The sequence below is a fragment of the Eretmochelys imbricata genome, chromosome 1, assembly GCF_965152235.1.
Source record: "Eretmochelys imbricata isolate rEreImb1 chromosome 1, rEreImb1.hap1, whole genome shotgun sequence".
NCBI lineage: Eukaryota > Metazoa > Chordata > Testudines > Cheloniidae > Eretmochelys > Eretmochelys imbricata.
In genome coordinates, this window is record NC_135572.1 from 58,925,844 (window position 1) to 58,938,621 (window position 12,778).

A 12,778-nucleotide genomic window follows, 5' to 3' on the forward strand; every position below is an offset into this window, starting at 1 on the left:
AAAAATAAGGTATTCAGAAGTTTAACAAATGGAGAAGGGGGGGCACCAAAGATGCTCCTACCCCAGGGCTCCATTTGGTCAAGGGCTGGCCCTGCCTTGAAAAGGCCTCTTTGTGATTCTTCTTACCTCACCAATTCAGTGGTCCCAGCACTCTGTTAGTGTTCATTCACATTGTTCCTCAATCTATCTATTGGGTGACGAAGCCCTATCTTTCACTGAACTCACTGCTTCGTCAACATTCTGAATGCCTCCTGGTCTCCTAAGAATCCATGTTTGTAGATCCATTTATGTCTGTGGAAGTCTCATTGAAGCCAGTGAGACTCCATGTAGGCATAATGGTCTGGGTGGGTGGATTCATATGCTGTGTGGATGCCCATCACTAGTGCAGCATTGGTTAATTTCTCTCTTTAAATGCTTTTATCTTTTTCTCTCCCATTATTCAATCTCTTATTTAAGTGGAGTACTGGTAGCAGTAAACAAACATCAAATTATCCAAAACCTTTTCCTATAGTTGATTTCATAGTATTGAACATCGTCTAGCAAATAAATGCATGCAACTACTACTGTGTTTAGTGGTGGAAGAAATAATCAAAAATTGTTTTCTAGATTTAGGTCTGGATGCTGTTGCTCATTTGTACTTACAGGGTTAATTTACTTACATAAATAAATGCTTTCTTTCAGAGGTTAATAAATCTAAATAACTCTGTGTGACCCTGTTTTGCTTGTCTTGATCCAAAATTTGATTTAAAGATGTTTTATGAACTAATATAATTAATCAGATGCACAGTCAGATTTCATATAGCTATAATATATTTTCAGAGGAAATACAGTACTTCTCAAACTGAATTTGCTTGAAGATTGTAGAAATCGTACATGAGAGCTCTTTCTACTACTTGCTACATAAAGTTTTACAATAACCAAAATTTCACATCACATTAAGGGCAGATCTTCTGGTCTGGTCCAGCTATACTGACAGCTGCCCTATTTTACACCTGGCTGCCCATGGACCCAAGGGACCATTCTGACAGCCAGGGACTTCTAGAATATATAGACACCCGGGAGACTCCCCTTCTTCCTAGACACAGTTCCCACACGAAGGGATGGGGGACAGGTAGTATAGGAAACCCTACAGCAGACCTATGCCACAAGAGGATTCCCCTACACAGGGGGCACCCTCCACTAGTAGGTCTTAAGGCTGGCCATATCTAGACTACAGGGGCTATAGTAGCAGAGCTACAGTGTTGTAGCTCTGCTGGCATAACCCCTGAGTGTACGCACGGCCGATGGAAACGGAAGAGGTTTTCCTGTCACTGTCACCTCCCTGAGTGTTAGTAGCTAGGTCGATGGAAGCAGTCGACTGCCAACCTAGTTGCATCTATGCTGCAGATTAGGTCTGCATAATTATGGTGTCAGGGGTGTGGATTTTTGCACTCAGCTGTATTGACTTAAAATTTAAGGGTAGACCAGATTGCTTTTTTGTATTGCTGGAGTAGCAAAAAGAAGCCTTAATGGACAAGAGAATCTGGTTCTAAGGCCATGTCTACACTTACCCGTAGATCAGCACTGCTGCAATCGATGCAACGGGTGTCGATTTAGCGGGTCTGGTGAAGACACACTAAATCGATGGGAGAGCGCTCTCACAACGATTGTATGCTCCACCTCCCCAGAAAGTTGGCAGGAGCGTGTTTCCCATCGACCTAGCACAGCGTAGACACCATGGTAAGTGGATATAGCTACGTCGATTTCAGTTACGTTATTCACATAACTGAAGTAGCGTAACTTAGATTGATTTACTGCGGTAGTGTAGACCAGCCCTTAGTGGTTTAACCTAATGCATGTGCTCATTTACATGTTACAGGCAAGTTCCCCAGCTGATGTAAATCGGCGTAGCTCCACTGAAGCTCTGCTAATGTGCACCACCTGATGATCTAGCACTATACATTTTGTAATGAGCAGTTAAGCACAGTTTCTATCTTGGCTATTTCAAAAGGGCTTCTCACCATAGTATCCACACATCTTTAATATCCTGTTTCCATCCAGTACCCTGCTTTAATTTCCAGTGATAGTTTTTACAAACTTAATGTTATCTTTTTAAATCTACCTCAATTTACTGTGCTGAATAATTACAGTGAGGCACATGTGGTCACACAGATTGTTTTTTCCAGTGTCAGTGTCAGGCTTTAAGAGTAATCTTCATTTTCTTTTACAGTATTTTGCCAACGTGCATCACTTATCAAAAAACAGTCCAACTCTGTCTCTAGAGGCAATTACACAGCATTTAATGAACTCTACTGACATACTGAATGCTGCATTTGCAACTTTAAAGTTACAAAATCAATAAACAGAATATTTACACTGCAAGATAAATGCCTTGGACTAACTACAGTGCCACTTGTACTGAAAGTATAATAAATGGAAGTAAAATACGTAACACTCGACAGTAGGTACTGATTTATGAGACTAGTAATGTGCATAACCTATCAAAACACAGGGCTACACTTATTTAATTTGTGCCCATAATAAAATTACAGTATCTCAAAATTAATTGTGCTTCCTCTTTGGAAGGAAATCTGCTTGCTTAATAGTGTGAAACAGCTCACAAGTCTAATTATATGTCAATTTTCTGAAAGTTTATACAGAAAGACATCAGAAACTAAGGTGGTATTGTACATCCTCTGTTAAAAGGAGCCTATTTTGTTATTTGGCATCTCAAACTGCATATCTACATGGTAAAAACCTGAAATTAACTGAAAAAAAAAATCTTAACAGCTTGGCACTGGTGGTTGCAGCATCCCCTATCACTAGGAAGGGAATGAACGGCAAGAAACTAATGACTGGAATGGGTTACAGCAGCTTCCTGCAAGCCAACATTCCATCGTGTCTACACTGCCTATGGAATTCTTCTTGTTGGGTAGGGCCTGTCTGCTCTACTGTGCTTTCCATACACCACAGACACTACAGTGAAACTGTCTAGAATATTAATAGCTTTCCTTGAACAGTCCATGATGTGCAGTGATCATCTAGTTTGTTTACTCTTTCTTCATAAATCTTGCTTCCATTCCTTTAATTAGTTTGTTTCCCTTTTCTCAGTTCCTCCCATTCGTGGACATTTTCCTGACCCTCGGATGCAAAGAACTGTACAAAGTATTCAAGATGACTCATCAATACAATGTAGATTCATAGATTCAAAGGCCCGAAGGGACCATGATGATCATCTAGTCTGACCTCCTGTATAACAGAGACCATAGAACTTCCCCAAAATAATTCCCAGAGCATATTTTTTAGAAAAACATCCAATCTTAGTTTAAAAATGGTCAATGATGGAGAATCTACGACGACTGTTGGTAAACTGTTCCAATGGTTAATTACCCTCACTGTTAAAAATGTACACCCCATTTCCAGTCTGAAACTATAACATCCTTTTACTGAAGTCTTTTCCCTCTGTAAACATTTCAAAAGAAGAAACCTGGAGTAATTAGCTTTTAACACAAAACCAGCATGGGTGATAACTACAGTAACTCCTCACTTAATGTCCTCCCGCTTAATGTTGTTTCAAAGTTATGTCGCTGCTCAATTAGGGAACATGCTCATTTAAAGTTGTGCAATGCTCCCTTATAACGTTGTCTGGCTGCCTGCTCTGTACACTGCATGTAAGATTTTGTGAAGAGCAGTGACTTTACAAGGGAGCATTGCACAAGTTCCTCTTCTCTGCCTCCTCCCAGCGCTTCCCCCACCGCCAAACAGCTGTTTGGCGGTGCTTAGGACTTTCTGGGAGGGAGGGGGAGGAGCGGGGAAGCGCTGCGTCTCCAATCCTCCCCCTCCCTCCCAGAAAGTCCCAAGCCCGCCAAACAGCTGTTTGGTGGCGCTTAGGACTTTCTGGGGGCGGGAAAGGAGCAGGGATGTGGCGTGCTCTGGAGAGGAGGTGGAGTGGGGGTGGGAAAAGGTGGGAGTGGAGCGGGGATGGGATGGGAAGAGGCAGGCCTGGAGCATCCCCCAGCAAAGTTGGCGCCTGTTCTTCTCTGGGTAAGCTGCCACTGCTGCTGCAAAGGTGCTCCCTAGTGTCCTTGCTTCCAGCAGGCTGTGCCTGTGTGGGGTAAGCCAGGGGCACTTCCCAGCCACAGTACAATACAGTACTTTACAGTATGTAATGCCTTTTGTCTGCCCCCAAAAAATTTCCTTGGAACCTAACCTCCTGCATTTAATGGGAAAATTGGATTTGTTTAACATTGTTTCACTTAAAGTTCCATTTTTCAGGAACATAAGTACAACATTAAGTGAGGAGTTACCGTATAACATTTGACCTGAACATTCTTTAATTGCAATTAACCTTTACCAATACTCTTCACATAAACATATTATACTTTTTTAATGAACTATACCTGTTTGAATTCTGAGTCTTTTCCTGCCATGACCTGAAGACTGTAAATAATTGGATCACCTTTCATTGGTTGCAAAACCTCCCATGTGATTTCACAAGTGTGATCATTTACTCTCTCTATTCTTGGCGCTGTTGGAAAAAAGCAAATACATTAGTTAACTGTGTATTGTCTCAAGTTAGTGGTTTCCACTAATTTGTAAACTGTAGCCTCTATGGTATTTTGTTTCTGAAACAGAAACAAAAGTTTTAAGTGCAAAAATATTTTTCTTATCCACTTCTCATGTTGACTAACACTACATAAATAAGGATGCTAGCACACTGCTTACATGTTTTGTTTCCTCCACAAGGAAGCAAGGACAATTATGATTCTCATGAATGAATATCATAAGAGCAATCATCATAGTTGCTATGAAGAAAGTAGTCTGAAAGAACTTTTATTGCAGAGAAGTGATAAGTAATAGATGTAGATATAGAATTGCAGTTTAAGATCAACTGACCCAGTCTGAACACAGGAACTGCCGTACTCAACCATCAGACAGTGGCAAGAACCAGATGCTTCAGAGGATAGCATAAGAACCCTCAGCAGGCAGAGACAGGATAATCTGATACCTCCCCCCACCAAATACAGAAAGAAGAATCTGAACAGTGAGTGAGAGCTGGGAGGCTGGGTGAGTCTGAGACTATGTGAGAGACTATGGAAGAGACTGGGTGCTGGGTTGTGTGTAGTAGTCATTTTAGAAATTCCTCAACAATACAAGGGAAGGAAGGAGCAAGTGATGACATACAAAGGGGCCTCAAATGAGTTGGTCTATAGGTGTTCTGGATGGATCTGACCCAGCCCTGCTACCAGGACACCAAAAATGCTAGATTCCAAGAAATGTGTCCAGAAGGAATGAATACTACTACAAATGCCTAGCCAAACTTCTGACGTCACAGAAAGTTAAATCTGTACCCTAAGTGTATGGAAGGAGATGTGTAGTTTTGGTGATTTGTGTTCAAGTCTGACAAAAGGCTGTCAACCCTGCTTTAACTGAAAAATTATATGTCCCATTAAGTATGGAGCTGCTGCTGATACCTTCATAATCTATGTATTTTAACGCACCCATTATGGAGTCTCTGGATGCCACAATGAATCGTGTTTGTTTAGTGCACATTAAAGAGGAATAGTTTAAACCTCATCAAAAATAATTAACTGAATAAATATGATCACAAAGTCCTTTCTATTCAGCTGAGTTTTAATTTTCTTTTAAAAAAGCCCTTAACTTGGATTTGGGACGTAAACTACTCAGCACTGCCCCTTAACTGCAAGCTTGTTTATACTGAATAGGACTAGTAGTACTGATTTATTAAGTAGTGAGAAAAATGACATTACAGTTAAATGACAAGTGAAAATACAATGCTTACCTTTCAAGGCAGCTGGAACAGATTTGGTAGTCGTGAAAATGTACTCTTGAGAAAGTGGACCTTCGCCAGCTTCATTACAAGCCTGAATACAAAATTTGTAGGATGTTGACTCAATGAGTCTTTGTACTTTGTATGTATGACATGGTCCTCTATATAAGGATATAAACCTGAAAGTAGAAATAGTGATTATGTAAACAGATTAAATAGATTCCAAAGTAGTCTGCATGATTTCTATTTTTGTTTTAAATTCACTCTTTTATCTTTTTTTAAATGCCTGGAATTGAATGACCAGCTCATAAATACTGATTTCCAAGTTAATGTATGGTCTTTCAGTAATACAGAACAATGAGCTCACTTTTCAATAAGCTGTGACTATTGCTGGTCTTATTTCTTCTCGGAGTGGGAAAGGGGGAGAGCTCTGGATTAGTTTAGTATATGGTGCTTTCTATTTTCACTGCTCCCCTATCCCCATATTCCCGCTTTTCAAAAGTGAGTTGGTCTGGATTTTAGCTACCTGCACCTCAGCAGTATTCCTCACTAGCTCTAAGAATGGGTCAAGTCTCTGCGATTCCCATTGCTCTTCCACATTTTTGTGGGGAAGGTGTGCTATGGCCCAAATCTCACATCTGTGTGGGAGAGATCTGTCACAGTTGCAACATACGTTGTTGTCCCAGTCTGATGGGTTTTTCTAGATTGGTCACACTCTCTTGTGTAGTGATGCTGGAGCAGGTCAGTTTCACTGGCCCGTCTGTTTGATTTTCAGTCTTGGGGGTTCTCATACTGGTTTTGTCTCAGAGGGAGTGGAGAGGTTTTGTTACCATGTTCTACTCCTGTTCATTTCTGAGTTGGGGTGCAAGCATGAATTACTTTTTGGTAACGATGGTGAATTCCCTGCTATGTGGATCTCCATTTCTGTTTATTCCTATGTCAGGGCACGTTCCACTTGGTAGATCCCTACTTTTCTCCAGTTCTCAAGCTATCGTATGCTCATACTATGGTAGTGTATGTGGTGCGGTGGTATTGTGTGTTTTGCTATCTAGGGAAAGGTGGTGCAAGCAAAAAATTAATGAATTTAAATCCTTAAACTCCTCACCCTGTAAAGAAAGCAGCAACAAGGTGAGAACTCACCCCCCATCACCCAAGAGGCACATCAAGTTAAAAGAATTAGCTCAGACTTAGTCAACATAAATACTTAACAAAACCATAGAAAACAGAAGAGCCTGGTGGCACAAGCCATCTCATCTCCACATCAAGCTCTTCATGTTGAACCTTCACTATGAAAACCTTTCAGTTTTAATGTCTTGCACCTTCTAATGCTGTACATCAGAGTCTCCCCTTTTCTTCCCAAGGTAGACAACTTCTTAAATTCATTTTAAATTAAACCAAAGGTATGGTGTCTTCTTCCATGATGCCTTTCTGGTACTTCCTTATCCATTAAACAACACCATGTATAACGCAGAGCACGTACAAAAGGAAGTGATATTAGTGCTAACCTTCCATTCTTATCTTCCATTTGAAGGTGGTACTGAATGGAGTCAGTTAATGCTTTTGAAGTTCCCTCTCCCCATTTTAGCTTGAGAGTCTGAGAACTGTATACAGCACACTCCAGGCGAGGTGGATCAGGAGGGAGTGGTTTTGTTTTCAGTTTTATTGTGTGGCTGAAAGGACCTGCTCCAAGACTATTTAGGGCTTGAATTCGTATTCTAATAATTAAAAAGAAAAAAATTATCCATGTAAACAGATTTAAAAGGGTAATTGATTAATTCCAGGACTCATCTTCAAGAGTCTTACAGTAGAGAATAATAACGTCATTGAATAGATACTACTTTTTATGATATACATGTCCCTTACCACGAAGGGTGGTTGGATTTAGTCATAAATATTAGTGAATGTGCATTCGTCTTGCAGTACTTTATAAACAATGTATTCTATTAAAAAATAAAGAATATTAACGTAAGGGCCATCATATAATGACAGGCAATAAAAGTTCTAATGTTTCGGTCCTGGGACATCAAGTGATCCTAGTTCAGCACAAGAACTTATATTTATAGAAAGCCATGATCTTCTGAGTCCCTTCCAATTACTGCATATTTTCATTATACCTGATAAATGAAGTAATAAGCAACAGATAAACATTCAGCTTTCTCTGATAATAAACATCCACATTAGGACCAGCCTTAAGAGAGTTGGGGTGGCCAGAGAGAAATTCTGAGAGCCTCCTAGAACTGAACAAATTCATTAAAAACGGCAGGGAATATTTGGGCTGCCACCAGATTTTTTTCTTGCAGGGAGCTTGCAGTGGTGCTGGTATCACTGGTAGTGGCACAGCTGGTCACTCCCAACAATGAATTATCAAGGGGGCCACAAGAAAAGAGGGAAAGAAAACAATAAGTCAGCGGACTAACAGCTGTGAACTTTGCAGACCATCGTGATTGTGGTACGGACGAGGAATAATCTGTGATTTTTCAGGAAGTCAATGTTGCAAACTTTCAATCTCAGGAACAGGTTTACAGCTTGAACGTCTGTGACTCAACGAAGAAGATTAGAAACTTATTTTTACAAAACAAAAATAGAAAATAGCCCAGAGATTTAAAGAGCATAGAAATCAGGGGGACAGAGCTGCAGGCTTTACGGATTTCAAAGGTAACCTTGATTAGATCAACACTCCATGACTCTAAGCCACCTCATTTTCCATTAAAATATCATACATTCATGTCTGTGTGTTTTGAAAAAAATCAATGTTTGAGCAACTGCAACAAAAAAAAAATCCAAGCTCTGAGCATTCAAGGGTCACAATTGCAAAATGCTGGGGTCCCTTTGTGTGCACATATTTAATTCCTTATATATCTATCACTATAGAACTGTTTAATTTTGAGTATGTTAATTTATTAGCATACTGTAGCACTGGCGACCACATATTTGAGTTTTGTTTATTTTCACAAGAAGCTGGCAGAGTTTATCAAATCTGTGATATAAAAGTACTTGTGTGTCTAAGTGCAAAAATATCTTTGCAGTATAAATTTTTAGTTCTTTGGTAAATTTTTTTTTACAATTTCTCATAATGTGCCAGGCAGTAGTTTTTTCAATTACTAATATAACAGTTTTAAAAGTAATAACAACACGAAAGTATTTTATTTTAAAAAAATATTAAGGGTTACCCCGACAGTCTATAATGAACATCATACACATGGGATGAAACCCTGGCCCCAATGAAGTCAATGTGAACTTTGCCATTGACTTCAATGGTGTCAAGATTTCACCAAATATATTTTAATGAAGAGGATCTGTGATTGTAACATGAGCATAGAATGCTATTCTACTGTAAAAGTGACTAACGTGGCACAGTGGAATTCTGTGTTCATCATCTATTAGTAACTGCCATATTAAATGTAACCGATTTACAAGGAAAAGGATGTTTTCTGTAACCATCACTTTTGCAGACGCCACCTGGGATCTCAAAGTTATGCTCTCTGTGCCTAAATGTATCACCCCCAGCAATAAAGGTTTTGCAGAAATTGCATCACACTCGTAACAACCCGGCACTGGATCAGAAATGGAAAATAATGACAAATGGACGCAGCAGATCAAATGACATACAGTCTTACCATGGACAGATCTTACTTAATTTGACAGATACCTTAGAGGTCTGTCTTTTTTCAATACTTTGGCAAACTATACTTGTATAGCTTGTTCCATGACAACAAAGTCTCACTGAATTTGAATTTGCAACCAGAACTTTGTTAACCAATATGAAGTTGATGCATGAATGGAATTAGGTTGTCTTTTTCCAGAACTACATTGGTTCTGCCATCCTAACAGGAGCAAAAATTTGGTAGACACAACTGAATGCCCATAGTGACCAAATCTGTTGAGTTCATTACATACTCTCTTTTCTGACCATAGCTACATACTAATACTTTGATAGGGCGGTAGTGATTAGAAGCAATGTGGGAACAAAGACAATAGATTATTTTCCTTCTATGTAAAATGCTAAGGAAGCCACACCACTTTGCACAGCATACCTGTATGTTGTGTCTGGCTGCAAATTGTCTATGAAATAGCTTGAAACCTTCCCAACAGTTACAGGCTGTTTTTCTCCATAGTCTATGCTGTAGCCAAGGATTTCAGAACCATGGTCACAGGGCTTTTCCCAGCTTATGGCAAGGCATGTGGAAGGTGAATAGTGTGGACTCTCCACTTCATCTTCACTTCTTCCCTGAAGACAAGTCACAACTGCAGGTACAGAGGCTGGCGTCATGCATACAACTACTTCACTGAAAGGTCCTGCGCCTGCAACATTCACTGCCTGAAAATGCAAAATAACATAAGGATGGCGATACTGGGTCAGACCAACGGTACATCAACTCAGTATCCCGTCTTCCCACAGGTGCTTTAGAGGGAATAAACAAGAACGTCTGAGGAACAGTGGGGGCGGGGGGGAATAAACATGGGGAAATAGTTTTACTTTGTGTAATGACCCATGTTTATCTCCCCCCCCCACTGTTCCTCAGACGTTCTTGTCAACTGCTGGAAATGGCCCACCTTGATTATCACTACAAAAAGTTTTCTCCCCCCGCTCTCCTGCTGGTAATAGCTCACCTTACCTGATCACTCTCATTACAGTGTGTATGGTAACACCCATTGTTTCATGTTCTCTGTGTATATAAATCTCCTCACTGAATTTTCCACTGTATTTTCCACTGAATGCATCCGATGAAGTGAGCTGTAGCTCACGAAAGCTTATGCTCAAATAAATTTGTTAGTCTCTAAGGTGCCACAAGTACTCCTTTTCTTTTTGCGGATACAGACTATCACGGCTGTTACTCTGAAACTTATCCATGAGTGGAGGTCTCTTTTATCCCATTCCTGCTTACTTTGCTTAAGAGCCCTCTGTGAGGGATCTTGTCAAAGGCTTTCTGAAAGTCCAAGTACACTATATCCACCAGATTACCCTTGTCCAGATGTTTGTTGATCCCCTCAAAGAATTCTACTAGATTGGTGAGGCATGATTTCCCTTTACAAAAGCCATGTTGACTTTTCTCCAACAAATGGTGTTCATCTATGCATGTGATAACTCCGTTCTTCACTATAGTTTCAACCAATATGCCTGGTACCCAAGTTAGGCTTACCAGTCTATAATTGCCAGGATTGCCTCTCGAGTCTTTTTGAAAAATTGGTGTCATATTAGCTATCTTCTAGAGGATTATTTAAATGATAGGTTTCATACCACAGTCAGTAGTTCTGAAATTTCACATCCGAGTTCTTTCAGAACTTTTGGGGGAATCTCATCTGGTCCTGGTGGCATATTTCTGTTTAATTTATCAATTTGTTCCAACATCTCCTCTATTGACACTCAATCTGGAATAGTTCCTCAGATCTTTCACCTAAAAATAATGGCTCAAGTGTGGGAATCTCCCTCACATCCTCTGCAGCGAAGACCAATGCAAAAATTCATTTCACTTCTCCGCAATGACCTTTTCTTCCTTGAGTGCTCCTTTAGCACATCAATTGTCCAGTGGCCCCACTGCTTGTTTGGCAGGCTTCCTGCTTCTGATGTACTTAAAAAACTCTTTGCTGTTAGTTTCTGAGTTGTTGGCTAGTTGCTCTTCAAATTCTTTTAGGCCTAATTATACTTTTACACTTGAGTTGCCAGAGTTCATGCTCCTTTCTATTTTCCTCAGTAGGATTTAACTTTCAATTTTTAAAGGATGCCTTTTAGTCTTTAACCGCTTTCTTTTTCTTTATTGTTTGTTGTGGCACTTTTTGGTCCTCTTACTGTGTTTTTTAATTTGGGGTATACATTTAATCTGAGCCTCTATTATGGTGTTTTTAAAAAGTTTCCATGCAGCTTGCAGGCATTTCAGTTTTGTGACTGCACCTTTTAATTTCCATTTAACTAGCTTCTTCATTTTTGTGAAGTTAAATGCTACTGTGGTGGGCTGCTTTGGTGTCCAAGGACGTTAAATTTAATTATATTAATTATATTATGGTCGCTATTATCAAGCAGTTCAGCTATATATTTTTCTGTTGGACCAGATCCTGTGCTCCATTTAGGACTAAATCAAGAATTGCCTCTCCTCTTGTGGGTTCCAGGACTACTAGCAGTCATTTATGGTATCAAGAAACTTTTTCTGTGCATCCCATCCTGAGATGACATGTACCCAGTCAATATAGGGATAGCTAAAATCCCCCATTATTATTTAGTTTTCTATTTGTATTGCTTCCCTAACTCCTGGAGCATTTCCTAGTTGGGTGGTTGGTGGTAGATCCCTACAGCTATATTCTTATTATTCAAGCATGGAATTTCTATCCATAGAGATTCTATGGTAGTTTGAGTCATTTAAGGTTTTTACTATATTTGACTCTATTCTTTCTTTCACCTACAGTGCCACTCTCCCACTAGCATGACCTACTCTGTCATTCCTATATGTTTTGTCCCCTGATATTACCGTGTCCCATTGCTTATCATCGTTCTACCAAGTTTCTGTGATGCCTATTATATGAATATCCTCATTTAATATGAGGCACAAAGTTCACCCATCTTAGTATTTAGACTTCTAACATCTGTATACAAGCACTTACAAAATTTGTCACTTTTTAGCTGTCTGCCATTATGTGATGTAATTGAATGGGACTTTCATTTGACTGTTTCTCGTCAGCTCCTACCTGTACTTTATCAACTTCTATCCTCTCTTCCACACTAGGATATAGAGAATCCCCATTAATAGATCTTCCCCTAAGGGATGTCTCTGTCCAAACCATGTGCTCCTCCACACCTGACAGCCTTCTCCCCAGACCTTAGTTTAAAAACTCTTCTACAACCTTAAATTTTGCATGCTAGGAATCTGATTCTGTTTTGGTTTAGGTGGAGCCCATCCTTCCTGTATAGGCTCCTCCCTTCCCAAAAGGTTCCCCAGTTCTTAATAAATCTAAACCCCTCTCCCTATGCTATTGTCTCATCCATGCATTGGCCTAGGCTAGGCAGGAACTGGGAAG

At 39.9% G+C, this 12,778-nt stretch overlaps 1 protein-coding gene across 4 annotated transcripts in view; it reads right to left on the reverse strand.

Annotated features, from left to right (window-relative positions):
- FNDC3A (fibronectin type III domain containing 3A) overlaps positions 1-12,778 on the reverse strand; it is a 214,672-nt gene that overhangs the window by 3,349 nt on the left and 198,545 nt on the right. For all 4 annotated transcript variants that reach the window (XM_077811423.1, XM_077811422.1, XM_077811425.1 and 1 more), the window contains 4 exons: positions 9,805-10,088; positions 7,276-7,485; positions 5,783-5,949; positions 4,380-4,507 (listed from right to left, as the gene is read on the reverse strand). In XM_077811423.1, coding sequence (XP_077667549.1) covers positions 4,380-4,507; positions 5,783-5,949; positions 7,276-7,485; positions 9,805-10,088 — 789 coding nt within the window. The remainder of the gene's footprint in view (positions 1-4,379; positions 4,508-5,782; positions 5,950-7,275; positions 7,486-9,804; positions 10,089-12,778) is intronic.